This window comes from Chlamydomonas reinhardtii, chromosome 9 (genome assembly GCF_000002595.2).
Source record: "Chlamydomonas reinhardtii strain CC-503 cw92 mt+ chromosome 9, whole genome shotgun sequence".
In the NCBI taxonomy this organism is placed as follows: Eukaryota; Viridiplantae; Chlorophyta; class Chlorophyceae; order Chlamydomonadales; family Chlamydomonadaceae; genus Chlamydomonas; species Chlamydomonas reinhardtii.
The window spans coordinates 3,805,156-3,824,710 of NC_057012.1; the positions used below are offsets into that span (position 1 = coordinate 3,805,156).

Sequence of the window (19,555 nt, forward strand, 5' to 3'; positions counted from 1 at the left end):
GTCTGCCAGGCAGTCTACATGCGGCAACAGGGGTGGTGCGCACACCTGCAGCCCCGTTCTGCAGATGCGTTTGTGCAGGGCGTGCTGCTTGGTGCAACCAGAGATAACAAGCGGCGGGGTAAACGGGTCCGGTGAAGATTAAAGCAACCGTCTTGAGGATTCGCGTCAAACCCGCAGCACACTACTGCGGCTTGCCGGAACGAGGTTTGACGACCATGGGCCTCTTCTACTTCGAGACTTGACACGCACGGCCAAGGCCAACGCACTCTTTGTCTCGCAGGCAGACGTTGCACGTCACCAAAGTCGAGGTCATCCACTTTGCAGCATAACTTCAGTCATAAGCTGGGACGCACGCAGACACTGCCATCGCACGCCACGCTGTCCAATGTCCAAGAAGCGCCGTGGGGCAGCGGCGTGTGTATGTCACGAGCACCCCCCTCCTGGTGTCCACTGTCGGGGTCAAGCGGCCCAAGGGCGAAACACTCAACATCATACGTCACACTCAGATAACATTGTATCCCCGCGCTTCGAAAGTTTCTAGATGAAGCCTCCCCCCATTACACAACAGTGTCCCGCATCAGCAGTCAGAAAGTGTTGACACGCAGGCGTTTTCAATCACAAACCCATCCAGCCAGCCACCTTTCTTATGTGGCGTACTCGGCTGTGCATGCTGCTTTATTCCACATTTCCACCAAGGTTACATACACGGTAATCAATCTATGTACATCATATATGTACCCTCTCGAACGCCCTGTGACCAGCACGCCTATGCCAGAAGCCGGCGACCCCGACCGTTGCCCGGCTTGGGGCCACCCGAGTTTCCGAGTCCGGGTTTTGGGCCCGCGTTGCCATTGCCCGGCTTCGGGGCTCCAGAGTTGCCCGGGCGAGGAGCCGGAGAAGGAGACGGGGATCGCGAGGGCGAGGGCGACGGGGACGGCGAGGGAGAAGGCGAGGGTGACGGCGGCCGCGGCGGGGTCGGTGGCGACGGAGAAGGAGACGGAGGGACAGGAGGCGCGGGAGACGGGGGCTGCGGCGAAGGGGGCGAGGGAGGCGCCGGGGACGGGGGCTGCGGCGAAGGGGGCGAGGGAGGCGCAGGAGACGGGGGCTGCGGCGAAGGGGGCGAGGGAGGCGCAGGAGACGGGGGCTGCGGCGAAGGGGGCAAGGGAGGCGCCGGGGACGGGGGCTGCGGCGAAGGGGGCGAGGGAGGCGCAGGAGAAGGGGGCTGCGGCGAAGGGGGCGAGGGAGGCGCCGGGGACGGGGGCTGCGGCGAAGGGGGCGATGGGGGAGCAGGCGAAGGAGGCGAAGGCGAAGGAGGCGAAGGAGGTGCCGGGGCAGGTGAGGGGGGAGCCGGTGGCGATGGCATTCGGTTCACTGCAGGCACAGAGCAGGCCAGGTCAGGTGCGGGTTTAGCATCTGCTGATTTCAGCGCAAATGGCACGGTTCGTCAGCACGTCGCATCCCATACACAGCAAGCTCACTGCCTGTGTGCGTGACACGCGGCCAAGGTAAATTGCGCGGCGCGTGCCCGGCACATACTCTAATCACAAGTGCATCAAGACTTTGACGGCATCAATAGCACAGCATGCCTGGCGACTACCTCCGCGCTCGCTGCACCTACCCGGGAAGCACGAGCGTGACCGCTCAGAGCCGCGCACCTCCCAACCGGGAGCGCACACGCACTGGTAGCCGGGCTTCTTGTTAGGTGTGTCCTTGCACACAGTGCCCTCGCGCGGGCAGCTCTTGTTCTTGCAACCGCCCTTGCCGGGCTTTGACGGCTTAGGGCCCTTGCCGGGCTTGTTAGCCTTGTCCTTGGCTGTGGACCAAGGGGATAGCGGCAAGGGATGGCGGGTTAGTGCGAATTCACCGTGGGAGGACGGGGTGAAGGGCTGAAGGACTTCAACATGACCACATTCGCGCTTCGCATCAACAGTGTTCGTGCGCTGACAGAGCGTCGATGACTTTTGCATCGACGCCCGCACATACTTCTCGTGCATAAACCTATCTGCTCGACGGTAACAAGCGCGGCGGCACGAACCTATCGCGGTGAGCGGCTGAACGTCAGAAGTCTCACCTGCGGTCGCCAGGGCTGCGCTGCACACGAGCAGAGCGAGTAGCAACGCCGTGCAGCAAGTTGCCGACGGTCGAGACCTCGCCATCGTGGATATATATGTGACAGTGTTAACACAGTAGGTGTGGTCGCACCCAGTAAGTAGTGGTAGAGGCACTTAAGCGCCACCACAAGGTCAAAGAACTAGTCGTGGTAGTTCAACACGGCCGTAGTGTGTACTACTTGACGAACCCTTAATTTCCAGTATAGAATTAACGCATCAATTCGATGGCTGTGGCACAGCAGCGAGAAGACCGGCCTGCAGTACCGCTTCGCGATGGAGTGAGCACCCAGTAACGCGGAAGGTGGCTCGACGCCAGGTGGAGGCTAAGAACTGGTTTTTGCGCAACAAGATAGTTCATGGCAGTTATGATCGCAACGTAGGTTTGAAGGTGGGCCAGGGTAGGCTCAGGTAGCGCGGCGGGCGAAGATGTCGGGCGGGATGTCCTGCTGGAAGTCAACGACCCAGCCCCAAGTCCCGTCCCAGCCCCGACAAGACACGTCAATGACTTTCTGCTCATATTTTTACATCAAGAGAAGAGGCATGAGCGTGGAGGTTCACGATCAATGGTCGCTTCAGTTGCATTGCAGCTACTGGCCAGGGTGAAAGCGGTCGCTCGCTACGAGGAACTGTGGTTCGCGAAGTTCTGAGAGGGCCAACACCGGCGCTGTTATTTCTGGGTCGAATACAAGGACGGCGGACACGGCATCACTGGTTTCGTGCTCCGCTCCGCCTGGCTCCGAACCCCTGCGTCGGCCGCCCGCCGCCAGTGCCCCTGCCCTGATCCCTCCCAGAAATCAACCGGCAAGCAGTTTGTTGCCGACCTCCATTATTTGGGCTCCTGTCTAAGTTACAGCCCTCGCCAGCGGATTGTCACTCGCCTGCTCAGCCTATCAGCCACTAGGCGTACCGTACCCTGTTACTGGGCAAACTGCATCTCCGACGCCTTCTTTATCCCCTCAACAACGCATGCACCCCCTTTTGCCACCCGCTGCCATCAAACCATCTCACAATGCAACACAACTCTCTACCGCCGCCCGCCGCGGCCACCACGCCCACGGCCACCCCGGTCCCCGCCCCGGCCACCGCCCCGGCCCCGGCCCCCGCGGCCGCGGCCGCCATCCCGGCCTCCGCCCCCGCGACCGCCGTAGCTGCGGCCCCCACCCCGACCGCCGCCATCGCGCCCACCGCGCCCGCCGCGCCCTCCACGCCCTCCACGCCCGCGGCCGCCGCGACCGCCCTCATCCTCGTCGTCCTCGTCATCCTCCTCCATGCCGTCCTCACTACCGCTCAGCCCCCCGCGCGGCTCGTCATCCCCGCTGCTCTCCTCCTCCTCGCCCCCGTCCTCGTCGTCCTCCTCTCCCTCCTCGCTGCTGCCCGCCTCGCCCTCCACGACGTCGTCGGCCGAGTCGTCGTCTGACGGCACGTAGTCCGCCAGGATGTCCCCATCATCGCCGTCGACGTCACCCAGTGCGAGGCCTGCGAGGGAAGGGCAGGGAAGAGCAGGGAGCGTGGGGTGGGGCGGGGCAGGCGGACAGGTGAGGAGGCGACGCGGAAGGGAGGGGTTACGGAGGAGGTACGGGGGGGCCGCGGGCGCAGTGGCGGCGGGAGGGATACCAGGGGCGATCCAGGCCAGGCGGCAGGCCAGGTAGGCCCGCAAGGCATGAACATGTGAAGGCACGTGTGCTACCGAGAGTGCAAACCAAACAAACAAACACACGCACGCGCGTTTCGCTCGTGCATTCGGACACCCATTCTGGGTCTGGCAATCTAAGCCCCGCCCCACCACGCTACGCGCCGCGCTCACCGTCGGCGTCTCCGTCCTCGCTGTCCGAAGTGCGAGGCCGCTTCGCCGCCTTGCCCTTGCCCTTGCCCGCCGCCTCCTCCTCGTCCTCATCCTCGTCCTCCTCATCCTCCTCCATGTCGTCCTCCTCATCGTCCTCCTCCTCCCCCTCATCTCCGTCCTCGCTGTCGCCGCCGCGCGCGCGCTTCTTGCCCTTGGCCCCGCGGCCGCCGGCCTCCTCATCGCTGTCGCTGTCGCCGCCGCCGCCCACCTCGTCCGTCTTGCGCAGAGCCGCCCGCTGCGCCGCACGTGCCGCCAGTGCCGCGGCGTACTGCTGCAGCGGCGCACGGCCGGCCTCGCGCTCATCACGCAGGAAGTTCTATGAGACACAGGCGCACAGCAACACAAGCGTGTCAGAGCAAGGAAAGCTGTTAACTGGAGGGCGCGAAGGCTAGGACAAGAGCACGTCTGTTTTTTGTAAGCTGTGTTCACCCGCCTCCACCGGCACGAGCGGCCCTCGCCCGGGTCCGCCCGCACCTGTTGCCCCGCCCTGGCCCGCCACCCCCTGGCCCCTCCTCTCCCGCGGCCGCCTCTCACCTGCACCTTGGCAGTGTCCTTGGGCCCGAAGTCCACGCGGTCCCGTGCCGCGCCCACCCACACCACGTTGCGCTGCACAGCCTCCACCAGCGCCTTGGCCGAGCGCCTGCGGGGGTGGGCAGGTGGGTACGTGTGAGGTGGCGAGGTCGGGGGGTTGCGGGGTTCGGGAGGTGGGGCGGTGGCGCCGGTGGCGTGGAGGGAGCAAGTCATGTACCTCGTGTGGGCAACAGTTACGACGGAAGGTGTGGACGGCTGATGGCGGGCATGCTGCCGCTTTCACCCCCCCCTCCTACTCGCCCGCCTCCTCACCCGCCTCCAGCTGCCCCCCGCCCCCCAACCCTGCACGCCCACTACCAGCACCCCCCGCCCCGCCCGTTCTGCCCCTCCCGACCCGCGCCCCCATGTGTCCCCACCTGAACCGCTCCACGGGGCAGGCCTTGGCGAACCGCCTCAGCGCCAGCAGCGGCACGTGCGCCAGCTCCGGAAAGGCGATGGAGCAGGCCCAGCAGGCCAGGTGGTCGGCCACCACCTCCAGCAGCTGGGGTGGTGGTTACATTCATGATTGAGGGGTTACATAAATTTGGTGGGGGAGAGGGTGCAAAGATGGTAGAGAGAAGTGGTGCGAAATAGACAGCAGGGGGAGGTGAGGGTGGCGACAACGTGATGTGGGGTCGGCGATGTGGAGAGGCAGTGGGGAGGCAGTGATGCAAGTGGCGGCTCCCGTTCACGGCCTGACGGTGCGTGTGGGGCTGTGGGCGTTGGCGGATGCACACGACCCAACCCCACACCATTCCAACCCCGCACCATCCCACCCCCGCACCATCCCACCTGCGTGACCACCTCCTCCTGCACCGCACTGGACCGCAGCAGGGCCTTGCCCAGCTTGAGCTGCAGGCTCAGGTCGGGGCAGCCGTCGGCGCCCAGCGCGGAGGCGCCCTTGCCGCCCTTGCCGCCACCGCCGCCTCCTCCGGGCGGGCGGCGCAGGTCGGCCCAGCCCAGCGCCTCCACTGCCAGGGGCCCCACCGGTATGAACACACCCGACTGGGCGGCCAGGCGGTTGAGCGCACGGGCCAGCCGCAGCCGCAGAGGGAAGTAGCTGCGGGGGGTCAGGGAGGGAGGGAGGGAGGAAGGGTTGGCGGGGAAGGGCGCGGGGAGCGGGTTGGCGGCGGGGTAACGAGGGAGAGGGGGAGAAGGTGGAGCGGGTGGTGAGGGGTGGTGCTGGGCCGGCTGGCGGGCTGAACAGTGGCGCGGGTGTGTGAGGTCGGGTGTGCAGCACACGCCACGGTCCCAGGCCGTCGGCTCTCCCGGCGTTACCCGGCCGCCCCCGGCCCGGTTCACGCCCTAACGTGGGGCCTGCTTGCTGTGGGGACCCGGCACATCGCACCGCCCATCCTGGGTCTAGGTTCATTCAGGTCAAGGGAAACGCGCCACGCCCCGTGCCCCCCTGCACGCCCCGTGGCCCCCTGCATGCCGCTGCGCGCTCACCGCGGCGTGGGCACCAGCCGCGCCGCCCCCAGCAGCAGCTGCACCACCGGGTACACCAGCGGCTTCAGCTCGGCGCGGTCGCTGTGGGCGCCCAGGACCTGGGGGGGGGGGGCGGGGGGGGGGCGGCGGGCGAGAGGTGGGCGGCGGGAGGTGGCGTTGGAGGGCTCAGAAGGATGGAGGTTGGAGAGGTAGGGCCCTTTCCCTCCTGCCCTACTTCCTCTCTTCCAATCCTTGCCCGCCTTCCTCTCGCGTGCAACAGCCCCGCCCAATCCTCCCCTTTCCCTCGTCCTCCGCCGCACTCTTCCTCCCCAATCACACCGCACCCTCGTCCCTCGTCCCTCTGCCCCCACCCTCTCCCCCACCCCTTCCTGCCCACCCTCTCCTGCCCCCCACCTTGGCCCACAGCTCCATGCAGTTGACGGTCTGCCAGCAGTACACGGCCTTGTAGCTGTCCGCCGACTTGGAGCTCAGCGCGGTGCGCATCAGCGCCGCCAGCTGCCGCACAGCGGTGAAGGCGTGCTGGTAGGAGGCCTGCATGCAGGACAGGATCGGGGTGCGGGTGGGCGCGGGTGTGGGGTGAAGGATGAGTCAACGGGTCACTGTCGCGTGATGGTGGGGCGGGGTAGACGCGACTGCTTGTGTCAGCGGGCGCCAACGACAAGGTGCCAGCTGTGACAGCAGCCCCCACACCACGGCCCTAGCCCCCAGCCCCACTCCTCCTCCGTCATGTCTCCTCCTCTTGCCTCTTTTCACCTGCCTTTCCCACACACTCCCACACGCAGCCCGGCCCCCTACACCACGGCCCCCGCCCCCCGCCCCCCGCCCCCGCCCCACCCCCTCACCGCCATGTCCAGCCCCCACAGCTCCACGATGCACGTGGACATGAAGGCGATGTGCGGCGCGGAGGCGGAGCTCACAAACTTGGCGTTGGACACGTAGGTGCGGTACACGCCCTGTGCGCGGGACACACACGTGTGTATGGGGGGGGGGCGTATGAGTGGCGGCGTATGGGTGGGAGGTACGAAACAAAGAGGAGAGCAGCAGTACGAGCCTGAAGGCATGCAAGCGTACATCAGAACTCATACAGTAGTGTCATGCAGGCTTGGCACATACCGTACTGTCCTTGGCTTTACTCCTGGCTAAATCAACGCGCCCGTGCCCCATTCTGCTACCAAAACGTTCAGGTCTGCCCCTGCCCGCTGCCCCCCAACCTGCAGCAACCCAATCCACACTGGACACCACCCCACCCCGGCCCCCACTCCCGCCCCCCTCCGCCCCACCTTGAGCACGTTGTCCAGCGCCGGCGCAGGCAGCTCCACCGCCGCCGCGCGCAGTGCCAGGAACGCCTGCAGTCGCGGCGCCACCTCGCCGCCACCGAACACGCCCAGGCAGGCGCGCACGAAGCGGTCGCGCAGGCGCGGGAAGGGCGCGAGCAGGGACACGCTGGCGCGCAGCCGCCGCAGCGTGAAGGCCAGCAGCGCCGGGTCCGTCACGCTGCCCAGCAGGTGGATGGAGTTTCCCCAGAAGGATTTGACCAGGGGACCCACTTTCCGCCACCGGGGGTTCTTGGCCACGTCCGCCTGCTTCTTGCCCTTGCCGCCGTGCTGCTGCTTTGGCTGCTGCTGCGGGTCGGCAGCGGGGCCGTGCGCGGGCAGGCCCAGCAGGCGGCGGAAGATGCCGTCGGCCTCCCGCAGCATGAACAGCATGACTGTGTTGTACACGGTGCTGCTGGTGATGCGCAGCCGGCCCTCCTCCGCGTCCTCTGCAGGAGAGCGAGGGAGGCAGGCGGGTCGGGGCGGGGCAGGGCGGGGCATAGCACGTAGGTAAGCACGCGGGAGGGCGGATGAGGAGAGGTGGGAATGAAAGGGCGGGCACCAAGGGCCCGGATGCAAGGGTTTGGGAGGTGCGGCATCGGCGAACCGATCGGCTCCGTCCCGCAATCCTGCGCATTGTCAGAGGCCTCTCCTGGATCTGCAGTACCACCCTCGCGGCCGCCACCGAGAACCCTCCTCCTCCTTCTTCGCCGGCCCCGTTGCCCCACCACCCTGACCCAGGCCCGCACCTGAGGGGTCGCCGTAGTGGCAGGCCAGGCGGTACGCCCTGATTAGGTACCCGAACGAGCCCAGAGCGGGTGCGCCCGGGGCGCCGGCGGCCTCGTCGGCACCGCCCTTGCCCTGCTTGTTCTTCTTCTTCTTGCCGGGCTCGGGCGCCTGCCCCAGTGCGGCGGCACACCACTTGGCGACCAGCGCCGAAGTCACGTCGATGCGGCCTGCACCAGCGTCGCAGTGGATTGTGGTGGTGTTTGACGGTTGTGCATGCCGCACGTATGTGTGCGGTGCGTTTGTGGTTCCCCGTTGTTTGCTCTATGGTAGCTGCCGTGTGTGAACGGTGCTGTGCGCACAGTGCCATGCACAGGCCATAAGGTATTGCTGTTCGAATTGGCCCAGTTGTGCTGCACTGCAGCCGCCTCGTGCCTGCGGTGCCCCCTCGGGCCGCTTGCCTGCCTCTGCTCCCCCGCAACGCAGCCCCACAGCCCCACAGCAGCGGCCACCCACCGGACGTGCCCGGCTGCTCATCCGCGTCCTCCGAGCCGCCCTCCTGCTCATCCTCCTCCTCCTCGTCCTCCTCAGCCGCCTTCTTGGACTTCTTAGCGTCCTGCGTCGCGTGGCGGCGACACGTGGCAGTGTTGTACAACTTACGGTGTGCTCGTGTGCGTGCGTGCGCGGTCACCGCTGCACGGCCTTCTTGGTCGGGTCCCGCACTTGTTCGGGCGCAGCCCAACCGCTCACCCCCATTGCGGCGAAGCTCACCTTCTTCGCTTTCTTCTTGGCCCCGGCCTCCTCGTCCTCCTCCTCGTCCTCATCCTCATCATCCTCGTCCTCCTCCTCATCATCCTCGTCCTCCTCCTCCCCGTCGCCAAAGCCCAGCAGCTCAGCATCCGCCTCCTGAGGTGTCGCATGTGCGGCAGCGGGGTCAGCGGCAGCGGCTCGAAACGACCTGTGCGCTTCCCCTCCTTGATTGCGCTACTCATTCAATGCCTCCAGCTCCACCTTTCTGCGTCTTCCGTGCGGTGCACTGTCAGGCCCTGCACACACACACACACACACACACACACACACACACACACACACACACACACACACACACACACACACACACACACACACACACACACACATACATATACACACACACACACGAAAGACACGCACCTGCAGGTACTTGTAGAACTCGGGGTCCTTCTCCTTCAGGGCCTCGAGCTGGGCCCTGTGGTGGTGATGGGGGGTTTAGCCTTTCATGCGAACGGTTTTCGAAACATGGTAGTCCCGACGTGCAGGGGCGGCAGGAGGGAGCAGGCGGCATCGATGCTGCTTGCGTGCCGCTGTGCAGGTGCGGTAGGGGGCTGCGGTCTCTTCTCTCCCTGTCCGCTGCTCTCGTCCACCCGACCCAGTCCGCGGCCACTTCACAGCCACTACTCCCTTGCTTTCCGTTCCCTTCTCCCCACACCGGTACCCCTGCCGGTACCCCAAGCCTTCCTCCAACCTCCACGCCTCTCGCCCTCCTCATTTCCCGAACGCCCTCCCCGCCCCTCCCCTCCCTCCCCGCCCCTCCCCGCCCCTCGCTCTCCCTACTTGTGCTTGGAGATCTCGCCGCGAAGCCGCTTGTTGTCCTGCGCCACTGCATCACCCGCGGCAGCCGCCGCAGCCTCCTCCTCCTCCTCCGCCTCCTCGTCCTCCGCCTGCTCCTCCTCCGCCTCCTCCTCCCCATCCAAGTCGCCATCCTCCTCATCATCATCCTCATCGCCGTCCTCCTCATCGTCCTCGCCACCCGAGCCGCCCTCCAGCTCATCAAGGTCCTCGTCGTCAATGTCGTCATCGCTGCCGCTGCCCGCCACGTCGCCGTCGCCGTCCTCAAAATCATCATCCTCAAAGCCGCCCTGAGGACAGGCCAGGCGCGTCAAGGACATGAGGCGGAAGGCGCCATGCCGTGTCAGGCGACTGGAGGAGCCGTGGAGCCGCAGGCACAGGCACGACCATTGCACACCAGCCGCCGGCGCATGCATATCCTGCCACCATGAAGCCTCCGCACACAACCAACCCCCGTGCCCCTCCTTGACACGCCCTGCCCTCCCCCAGCCCTCCTTCCCCCGCCCGGGGCAGGCCCCGCTCCACGCGCGCTCGCCCATGGGCTCGCCACGTTGCTAACCCCCCCAACCCCCCACCGCCCTCGCCCCCACCTGCAGGAACTCCTCGGCGTCCATGTCGTCGAAGGCGCCCTTCTTGGCGTCCGCCTTGTCCTTGCGAAACTCATCTGACGGTGTACGCGTGGCGTGGTGTGGATGTGGTTATGTTGTGGTGTGGTGTGGTTATGATATGGTTGAGATGGATTGAGGGAGGAGCAGGTGCATGTACGTGGGAGCCTGCTGCGGTGCGGCTTCAGCTGCGACAGCGCTTCAGCCACGCCCCGTGCCCCTTTTGTCCTCGGCCCACGCCCCCCTGCATGCATAGCGCCCCTGCCATAGCCCCCTGACTCCTTGAGCTAGCTGTGGATGCAAAAGCCTGTCACAACGCCCCTCCTGAGCTTTGCATGGCCAACCATCATCTTCCTCTTGGGGGAGAGACTGAGACAGGGTCCGGTGCAAACACGGCGTGCGTGTGTGCCCTTCGCCGGTGTGCCCTTCGCCGCCGCCGCCCAACCCAAGACAAACCCTGAAGCAAGCTCACCTCCAGCTTTGACGACTTCCCCACGCCTGCCGCTCTTTTGGCTCGGCGGCCCTCGGCGGCCTGAAATCCGCTTGTGTTTCCGTCGCGTATGAATGGCGTTCTTCAAATGCCCCCTCTTCGCCATTTTCTTTGTTGCTTTATTTGTCCCCATGTTGTCACTTGTGCTCTTAAACTGGCAGTCTCAACTTATTGCGGCCTTTGCACAAAAAACAAGGCGGCGAGACTGGCGGCGCAGGCGCCGATGTTACTAATATAATTGAATTGGCAATGGCGACTACTTAGCCACAATGATAGCGAGCACAGACCTCCTACTGACCGGAATTGCACTCGGTATGCGATGCAGTTGAAGTGCGGAAATCACAGATTGCAGCTCGTTTGTATTACAGCTGGCAAATTCATACAATTCTACATTGCATCCAGATCAAAGCCCGAAGGTCACGGTCCGGGCAGGAGCATTCCATCTACCTTGGAAGGCAGAATGGACAGGAAAGGGCTCGCACCGTAAATCAATCAAATATATTAGGTGAATGGAGGGGGCCTATTGCAGGTGAGGTTGTCAGGTGCCGAGGATAGGTGCGGGCAAAGAGGGGAGGAGGCGGAGGGGGGTCTCGGGAGGCCGGATTGACACGGTCGTGTTTCGGAACTCGGGCGGGTCTCCTGGGACGCGTGAACCAGTAACAGTTTGTCAATACTAGTATTGTAGCTATAGCATAAGTCGCATTGCACCCAAGAGCTTTATAGAACACAGTGACTCAGAGCGGTTAGTTTTCTTTGGAGTACCCCGGAGTAGTCTTCTTTACGCCGTGGCTAGATCAGATGACGATATTAATCTGAATATATAGTATAGTAATCATTTACTGTCGATCGTGGTGCACATACTGAGTGAATCGTGAACAGGGCCGGGCGCTGCTTATCGGTCTGCTTGTGATTGTGGAAAGCGCGATATCCATTGTGTCATCTATAAAGAGCCGCATCGCAAAGCCATCGGCCGAGCCCACGCGGTTCTGATTCTGGACATGCGTGCCGCTTCGTCCCGACGTGTCCCGACGGGAAGAACCGCCGGCTTCTCGGCGACGGCGCGCTCAGACTGGCACAAGCTCGGCCCCGAGCTCATTCGGTTCACTGCCCGCAGCCTAGGGGGCGGTCAATTTCAAGCTTTCAAAACAGGAGGCAGCCGAGGCGTTGCGGGACTTCCGGTTGGTAGCGCGCAAGCCCGGGGCGTGGATGCAGGGACCGCTCGGGGTAGACTCCAGGTTCCCGGCTCGTCTCGCAGCCTCCAAATGGTTCTGCCTGGCGCTTCCCTCCGTGAACTCGGCCTGATCGATCGGTGCGAGTGGGGCCGCGACGCATTCTTCAGCCGGTGAACCTGCGCCAGCGGCGGCAGGTAATGTGTGCCGCTGCGTCCATCGGCAACCGAGGCACGCTGTACACGATCCTGCAGCACGGCTGACGTAGCTCACCGTCGGCCGTGCTGGCCGCGGCAGCAGCGACCGGCAACCGCGATGACACGTGCGAAGTCCTCGCATTCCAGAGCAGCTGCCCCTGGGGCGCCTGCATCAGCTGGCGGGCGGCGGGGCACGAGCAGCTGGCAGTGCTGCAATGGGCCAAATCGGTGGAGGACGAGTACAACATGGGCGCCCGCGCCTCCGTGACACAGCCCTCTGAGCTCCTGGCGGCGGCGTGTACCGGTGGCCACCCGTATGTGTTCACACACGCGTTGGCGGCGTGGCACGAGCACCAGCAGATGAATGAAGACCCTATCTACTCCACCGCTGGCGAATCGGAGTTGACCGCATTCAGTGTGGTGTGGGCAGCAGCCATCCCGGGCTATGGGGACTTTTCGGGTGCTATTGGTGCACCATCACATGGTGGCAGTGGCAGCGCGAGTGGCAGAAGCTCGGGTGACGCCGCCGGCGCGGGCAGTGGCATACATTGCGGGGCGCGGGCGGGGTGTCGCCGCAGGCGCGGCTGGCGTTGGGGTGTGAGGTGCAGCGCAGGGCAGCAGTTCAGCGGCAGCTGCGGCCGCGGCCGCGGCGCATCCCGGTCATGATCGCGTGCTGGGGCGCTGCATGAGCTGATGCTTCTGGACGAGCCCCTTACCTCTGCGCACGACCGCCGCGGCGTGCTCTGCCAGCTCGCAACGTCTCGTCCGTGTGGCCTTGCTGCGGTGCTATTACGATCGGCTGCTAGCAGCACCTGCCGCGGACAACGGTGACGCCAGCGATGACGAAGGCGGTGACGGCGACCGCAGCGTTGCTATTCACGACTGGTACAGGCAGCAGCTGCTGATCAGCGCTTTGGGGAGCCCGACGCCGGACTGGGAGCAGAAGGTGGACCAGCGGCTCTGGGACAAGTGGGGGGCGGGGGACAAGGGCGCAGACGTTGACGCGCACTGCTGGCGCGGCTGCTGTCATGGGAGCGGCCACACGGCGGGCGCGTGGGCGGGTCGCTGCTCTGGCGGCGCTCTGTGGCGCAGGTGCCGGACAGCCGCGAACCGCTGCCACGACTGGCGGCGCGTGGCGTCAGCTTGTGCACTCGCGACAACGTCAGCGACGCCGTGTGCGGGGCCGCCGGGGCAGGCGGGGCCGCCGGGGCAGGGGGGGCAGGCGGGGCCGCCGGGGCCGCCGGGGCAGGCGGGGCTGAGCTGCTGCAGCACCTGTTCGACGCAGTATGTCCGCGGCTGCAGCTGGCGGCACCGGACGTGCCAACAGAAGAGGCAGAGCGGAGTGCCCTGCGGATTGGTCACCTTCCCGTGCTAAGGCTGTTGCATGAGCTTGCCAGGGCCAGGTTCACAATGCAGCAGCTACAAGGTGCCGCGGCGGCCGGGCACGTGGAAGTGGTTCGCTGCATGCTGGCCACGCCGGATGCCGTGAAGCTGGCGGCGGCTGCATCAGTGGAGGGCAAAGCGACAGATGCAGGCGGCACGGAAGCCGGCGGCGCTGCGGGCGACAGCAAGGCGCCAGCTGACGCGGCAGGGGACGGCGATACCTGGTTGCGGCTCTTCTCGCGCGCTGCGCAGGAAGGGTGTGACGTGACGTGGACGAGGAGCGCGGCGCGGCCACCGATCTGGTTGTGGTGGCATGCGGTGGCAGTGTGAAGCATCTGCAATGGTCTGTGGCAGCAGTGCGGGCAGGCAGGCAGCAGCCCCAGGTGGGTCGCTATCCAGTTGCCAAGCAGCTAGCATTGCCAGTGTGCCCGAAGCCCGTGGTTTCTCTTATGCAGTTGCGGCGCGCATAAGGGCTGGCCAGTGTTCCCCTGCCATACTTGCCTGCTTGCTGCCTGGCAGCCCTCAGCCATCTGCCCCTGACTGCCCTTGACCCCCCTTGCCTCATGCCGTGCAGGCGCTCACTGAGGACCAGCAGGTTTGGGAAGTGGCATGTGATTGTGATGTGGGGCAACACCGCCACTGCCGACTGGCTGCTCAGCGAGTCGCTTACGGTGCTGCCTAGCATCGGATTTGTGTGCGGGCAGCTGAGGAGGCGCCGCAGCAGTGACTGGTGTGCCGGTGTCAGGTGGTGGCTGGGGGCGATGTACGAACAGGCCGAGGGCGCCAGGCGTGGTGGGAGCGGAAGCGGCTGTCAAGCAGAGCAGTGTGGGCGCGCTGCTGCCACACCAGCTTGGTCATATTTGCGTTATTGCCGCAGCGAGGTGAACCGTGGCTTTTTGTACAGGGTGCGCGGCACCGGCGGCAGTGGGGCGGAGGAGGAGGTGCGGGTCGCCTGGGGCGGAATGGATCACATACCGTACTGTGCCGCGTTGTCAGTCAGGCTGCCTGGAGTAGAGGAATGCAGAGCCGGCAGCAAAAGAGGCGCCGGCGCGCATGCGCAGGCTTGCGGTGAGTTGGATGGTGTTAATATGTGGAATCGCAAGTGAGTAACACGCCTGGGCGGCTGGGCCTATAAAAACTGCCCCTGACTATCTCCTGGACATGGCTACTTCTGCCTTCGGGTGTGGGTTCGGCAGTTCGGCTGTACCTCCTCTCGCTCCTTGCGGGACAGTCAGCACAACAACACACGTAGTGATCAAAGTGCGAGAGACACGAGTCACAAACTCACATGACACCTGGATCCAATTACACGCATTCAGGACAACAATAACGGTACAACATTACAACCAGCTGTCTTCCATATGCCTGCCATATGCACCATTACAACCTCATTCCCACCACTAGCTACCACATTGGAGTACCCTACGGGAACCAAACACTGCATACACAAGTGCGCCCATACTCCCACAGGTGAGTCATGCCTCATCCGCCCCTGACCCCCGCTTTGGTACAACGGGGACCTGCTTGTCGGGCTCGGGCACTTGGCGCCGCCCACCTAAGCCATGGACAACCTAGGGCGTGCAACTGAGCGACAACAACAAACACGCATCTCGTGCTGGATCCAGACATACATGCGCGGGCACCAAAGCGCGCCCGCCTCATGCTCAACCACTCCTCACGACATTCCACACCCAACATGCCTGTCCTCAGCACGCGTCAGGCACGCACCATGCACACAAACATCCAGCACGACACCAGTACTCTATCTAGGCGTCAGGCGCCAGCTCCTCCACCACCAGCACCTTGACAGTCGTAGCGCCGCTGCTGCCGCCGTTGCCGCCTCCCGCCCGGGCGCCGCTGCCGCTGCCCCTGCTGGGGCGCACCACCCCGCCGTTGGCGGCCTGCAGCACCTCGCTCTGCGCCTCCAGCGCGGCCTCCAGCTCCGCCATGCGGTGGTGCAGGCGCGCCACCTCCTCGCGCAGACCCTGCGGCGTCGCGGCGGCAGGGACAGGTACTGACAGGTGCACGGCAGGCCTTCAGTGCATGCTGGGGCATGTATGCGTGGCCAGTCATATGGGATGTGTGTGTGTGTATGTGTGTATGTGAAATAAACTGGAGTTGACGCATGGGCGCCGTCTGTAATACCAACTGGGATCGTGGTCAAGGCCTTTTCTAGCGTATACAGATTTACATCTTCGTCGGTCAGATCTATGGCAAAGCTAAGCTCCACGCCTGCCTGCCGCCGCATGGCTTCCCTGGCACGGCCCCGCTGCCATACCCACCTGCTCCCGCAGCTCTGCCTCCGCCAGCGCCACCTCCATGTTGCCAACGCGGCCGTACAGGTCCCGCTCCTTGGCCAGCGCGCCGTACACGTCTGGGTGGGGCGGACGTGGGCGCGTGCGGCATGACACATAACCATGCAAGCGTTGTCGGTGTAGCGACGAAAACTCGAAAAGAGCAAACGGTATGGGACACCACCGGTATTTCCAGATGAGCACACTAAACAACGTCCCGCAACGTCCGCCAGCCAACATCCGCCGACCAAGGCCCGCCAACGTCCGCCAACCTAGGGAGTAATCCCGCTCAGCCTGCAGACCGCGAACTCACCTCCCGCAAAGCGCCGCACACCCACGGTGTAGGGCACGTGCAGGCTGATGGCACGTGCCTGGCGCAGCAGCCGCGGGATGTGCGGCTGGTCGCCGCGGTCTTCAGCTGAGCGCCGCCGCACCAGCCGCTCGCCAGCAATGGCGGCGGCGCTGGCCATGGCGCGCCGCATCTCCTCCTGCGCCAGCGCCGCCTCCGTCAGATGCTCCGTCAGCAGCCGGTGGCCGAAGTCCTGTGCGTTGTATGTGGGTTGGTTGCAAGGTTGATCGGGGTTTGGAGGAGTTGCCATGGCAAGTTAGCAACCCACTGGGAGGGAAGACTGCAAGATACGTGGCAATTGTGGGGTATCGCACCGTGTGGCTTTGGCCGGAGGATGGCAGGGGGCACCGTGCGTGGCATTTTCCGCGCAACAGAAAGTGTCCGCACACTTACCGACATAGCAGCAGCTGCGAGGGTGTCCGACCAGGAGGGTGGACGGGGAATCACCTCTGCAAAAGGGTTGGTGGGTCAAGGGGCATGAGCGCATTGCGAATGCGCGTACAATGGTATCCAATTGCACTTGCACAACTCATGAGGCGTGGTGCGCCCCGAGCAACCAAAGCAGCCAAAGCGATTCCGCGACACGCAAGCACCCAGCCCCGAGACCTCGCCGGAACCGTAGCCCGTGTGTTGCAACGGCTTCTCGCATCACATGATATCCTATCTACTGCCCAGAGCCGAAGAAGCTTGCCGCAAGCCGAGCCTCGCGTCGGCCTTGGACCCTCGCGAACTCTGCAGAACCCTCGCGACCCAACAACACCTTAGCGGCCCAAACCAAGCACACCCAGCTGAATTATTCAATGATATAGATGCAAGAGACGCATGTCCGCACCCGGATTCGCTGCTGTGGCGGAGCGCTCGTCGCCGCGTCATTGCGCAACTTGCCTTTGCGCGACATCGCGAAGTCCTCAGGAACCATGTTCGTATCCTCGTATGAGAGTATATCTGCAACCTTCTTCTGCAGGTGCGTTCCCCAAATAAGAGACCAAGACGCGCTTTCCAACCGCCAAGGGCAACCGCGTCGTGCGTTCTTTTAAAAAGGCTTTACGAGCAGAGACTATTTGCTTTGCGGATGAAAGCGAGCACAGCTAGTGTGAGTGCTCCTGCATGAGGGAATACCGTGTACGGTCATGATCAGGGGATTGGCCAGGGGAGGCCTGGTCATGGTAGCCGCGGGCAGGGGCGGCCCTGGCCGGGGGCATTTATCTCTCTCAGGCACTCTTGACGTGAATGTGCGGGCTGGTTCTGGTCATTGGCAAACACGAGCGCCGCTAAGCAGTCTTTGCAGGCAGGCCTACACGGGGCAGGTCTATGCTGGAGGCACAGCCTATCGGATTCCCCTCATAAGAGTTTGCTTGTGTTAATGTGTTGCCTTTTTTCAAGCACGTCGATAGTAAGACCCGATCCACCCCAGGCGACCACAGGGTGACCCCTGGGCGCCTGCCTGCCTGAGGGGGGCCGTGCCCGCATCGACCAGTGTGCAGGAACAGTGTGCAGTAAGCGTCAACAGTCGGCGCCACTTCCGCACTTATCCCACTGGCGTGGTATGCCGACACTTGTGCACCGTAGGATAACACCACGCACCTGGGCGTGCGATGGGACAGTGTTTGGGCAGGTTAGCAAGGTCCTGTAGGGTGCAGCTGACGCCCATATCCCAGCAGATGGCAAACAGTTTGCAGCGGCAGGGCAGTAGCTCGCGGCTGGTCGAACGCCGGAGTTACTGTACCGACAAGTTGCTGGCTGGCTGGAAGTTTGCTGATGCGCATTCCTCACGCTCCGGGCGCCCGGCCAGGCGATAGCACCACACAGACAGCACACCGCAACGCCACACTCGCGATACAGAGCCGCAGCGCACCTGCAGGAAGATGACCAGCGTCCACGGATGAGCACCAAGATGCCACTGCAGAGAAAATGCAGACAAAATGCAGCAAAGGAGGCGGAGGAGGAATGGGAGGGCTGGTCGGTGGTCGAGATGCTGGCGCCGAGCAGCAGCGTGGGCAACGGTGAGGATGTGGCGCAGGTCCGTGGTGTCGCCCGCAGTGGCGTCGCGGTGGATGACCAAAGGCCTCAGGCGGCGCAGGGCAATCAGCAGCATACGCTGCAGGGTGTGGACGCTGTAGGCAGCCAAATTGTGCAGGCGGTCTGGCAGGGCGATGCGTCCGGCACGGAGGTGGCGGCAGACGACGGCGAAGCGGCGGGCCCAGCCGCGGGAGGCCAAGGTGCGCACGGGCGGCAGGAGGGCGGCTTCAGCGCAGGCGGGCGGCAGGTTGGCAGCGACTGCGGCAACAGCGGTGGCGCCGAAGAAGCTGAGGGCAGGAGGGAGGAGAGCCATGGAGGTGGCAAGGGGGCCAGGAAAGGGGGCGAGGGGCGGAAAGGGGCGGCGGGGGCGGCGGGGGTAGCGGGGGCGGCGGAAGCGGTGGGAGCGGCGGGGGCAGCGGGGGCGGCGAGGACGGCGGGCGCGGCGGGCGCGGCGGGCGCAGCGGGCGTGGGGGCGCGGCAGGCGCGGCGAAGAAGGTGGGAGCTGCGGGTGCGGCGGGTGCGGCGGGTGCGGCGGAGGCGGCGGGAGGGGCAGCGGGGGCGGGGGCGGCGGGAGGGGTGGCGGGGGCGGGGGCGGCGGGAGGGGTGGCGGGGGCGGGGCACCTGCTGGGCGCCGCATGCCTACCGCAGCCTGCGGGTACGGCCGGTCGGATTCCCCTCCTAGGACCCGTTCCACCCCAGGCGGCTACAGGGTGACCCCTGGGCGCCTGCCTGCCCTGAAGGCGACTGTGCCCGCACATACCAGTGTGCAGTAACAGTGTGCAGTAAGCACAGGGTAAGCGTCAACAGTCGGCGCCACTTGCCCACTTCCGCACTACTCTCACTGGCGTGGTATGGCCGGGCGCGCGCTCACGGATGAGGACGCTTTCGTTGTGGCATTATATGATTATATCATCTCCTGCTTGCCATCGGCCGCCCTCAGGGGCGCGGCCTCCCCTTGCAGGCCGCAACTGCGTTGCGCAATTGCGGCTGATGCTCCCACATACGGTACGGCTAGTAGCTTAGCAATACTACTGAAGGGACCTCCCTGTATCTGCACCCGCCCTAGCCGGGAAGTAGTGAACCCGGGGGGCCTGCAACCATTGCTTCGCGTCTCCTCAACGTCTCTGTTAGGATACGGTAGTGCACTGCGCCGCGCCCCTCCCAAGCCCCTCATGTAGCCCAACGCCACCCCACCAGGTGTAGCCCAACCGACCACCCCACCAGGTGTAGCCCAACCGACCACCCCACCAGGTGTAGCCCAACCGACCACCCCACCAGGTGTAGCCCAACCGACCACCCCACCAGGTGTAGCCCAACCGACCACCCCACCAGGTGTAGCCCAACCGACCACCCCACCAGGTGTAGCCCAACCGACCACCCCGGTGTCTGGCTGCCTGGCACTTGTGAATGAGAGCACGGTGCGTGACCG

The 19,555-nt window shown here is 64.8% G+C and overlaps 4 protein-coding genes across 4 annotated transcripts; 1 reads left to right on the forward strand and 3 right to left on the reverse strand.

The window, feature by feature from the left end:
* Nucleotides 1-121: 121 nt before the first annotated feature.
* CHLRE_09g391615v5 (uncharacterized protein) lies at nt 122-2,757 on the reverse strand. Its single transcript, XM_043065603.1, has 3 exons — nt 2,072-2,757; nt 1,619-1,813; nt 122-1,371 (listed from the first exon to the last, which is right to left on the reverse strand). Exons 1-3 carry the CDS (start codon nt 2,154-2,156, stop codon nt 767-769), a joined length of 885 nt encoding a protein of 294 aa, XP_042921167.1. The 5' UTR covers nt 2,157-2,757; the 3' UTR covers nt 122-766.
* A 189-nt stretch (nt 2,758-2,946) lies between these two features.
* CHLRE_09g391652v5 (uncharacterized protein) lies at nt 2,947-11,077 on the reverse strand. The gene is made up of 16 exons (XM_043065604.1): nt 10,698-11,077; nt 10,211-10,284; nt 9,606-9,910; nt 9,186-9,240; nt 8,784-8,918; nt 8,529-8,628; nt 8,036-8,242; nt 7,254-7,735; nt 6,816-6,926; nt 6,367-6,504; nt 5,974-6,071; nt 5,317-5,584; nt 4,902-5,026; nt 4,489-4,594; nt 3,916-4,270; nt 2,947-3,587 (listed from the first exon to the last, which is right to left on the reverse strand). The coding sequence occupies exons 1-16, from the start codon at nt 10,819-10,821 to the stop codon at nt 3,136-3,138; spliced, it is 3,135 nt and encodes a 1,044-aa protein (XP_042921168.1). The 5' UTR covers nt 10,822-11,077; the 3' UTR covers nt 2,947-3,135.
* A 342-nt stretch (nt 11,078-11,419) lies between these two features.
* Nucleotides 11,420-14,489, forward strand: CHLRE_09g391689v5 (uncharacterized protein). The gene is made up of 3 exons (XM_043065605.1): nt 11,420-12,081; nt 13,384-13,847; nt 14,039-14,489. Exon 2 carries the CDS (start codon nt 13,492-13,494, stop codon nt 13,792-13,794), a length of 303 nt encoding a protein of 100 aa, XP_042921169.1. The 5' UTR covers nt 11,420-12,081; nt 13,384-13,491; the 3' UTR covers nt 13,795-13,847; nt 14,039-14,489.
* A 44-nt stretch (nt 14,490-14,533) lies between these two features.
* Nucleotides 14,534-17,172, reverse strand: CHLRE_09g391726v5 (uncharacterized protein). Its single transcript, XM_043065607.1, has 5 exons — nt 16,993-17,172; nt 16,501-16,556; nt 16,072-16,300; nt 15,747-15,838; nt 14,534-15,449 (listed from the first exon to the last, which is right to left on the reverse strand). Exons 1-5 carry the CDS (start codon nt 17,024-17,026, stop codon nt 15,231-15,233), a joined length of 630 nt encoding a protein of 209 aa, XP_042921170.1. The 5' UTR covers nt 17,027-17,172; the 3' UTR covers nt 14,534-15,230.
* Nucleotides 17,173-19,555: the final 2,383 nt, after the last annotated feature.

Excerpts from the sequence above, each read along its gene's own strand:
- CHLRE_09g391726v5 (XM_043065607.1), bottom strand. The coding sequence starts at position 17,026 with ATGGTTCCTGAGGACTTCGCGATGTCGCGCAAAG. Across the intron at positions 16,557-16,992 it reads CTTCGCGATGTCGCGCAAAG|AGGTGATTCCCCGTCCACCC; the intron begins GCAAGTTGCGCA and ends ACCCTTTTGCAG. Across the intron at positions 16,301-16,500 it reads TCGCAGCTGCTGCTATGTCG|GACTTCGGCCACCGGCTGCT; the intron begins GTAAGTGTGCGG and ends TACAACGCACAG.
- CHLRE_09g391615v5 (XM_043065603.1), bottom strand. The coding sequence starts at position 2,156 with ATGGCGAGGTCTCGACCGTCGGCAACTTGCTGCACGGCGTTGCTACTC. Across the intron at positions 1,814-2,071 it reads CGCAGCCCTGGCGACCGCAG|CCAAGGACAAGGCTAACAAG; the intron begins GTGAGACTTCTG and ends CTTGGTCCACAG. Across the intron at positions 1,372-1,618 it reads GTCACGCTCGTGCTTCCCGG|TGAACCGAATGCCATCGCCA; the intron begins GTAGGTGCAGCG and ends CTGTGCCTGCAG.
- CHLRE_09g391652v5 (XM_043065604.1), bottom strand. The coding sequence starts at position 10,821 with ATGGCGAAGAGGGGGCATTTGAAGAACGCCATTCATACGCGACGGAAA. Across the intron at positions 8,243-8,528 it reads TGAGCAGCCGGGCACGTCCG|GCCGCATCGACGTGACTTCG; the intron begins GTGGGTGGCCGC and ends ACGCTGGTGCAG. Across the intron at positions 5,027-5,316 it reads AGGAGGAGGTGGTCACGCAG|CTGCTGGAGGTGGTGGCCGA; the intron begins GTGGGATGGTGC and ends CCACCACCCCAG.
- CHLRE_09g391689v5 (XM_043065605.1), top strand. The coding sequence starts at position 13,492 with ATGCAGCAGCTACAAGGTGCCGCGGCGGCCGGGCACGTGGAAGTGGTT.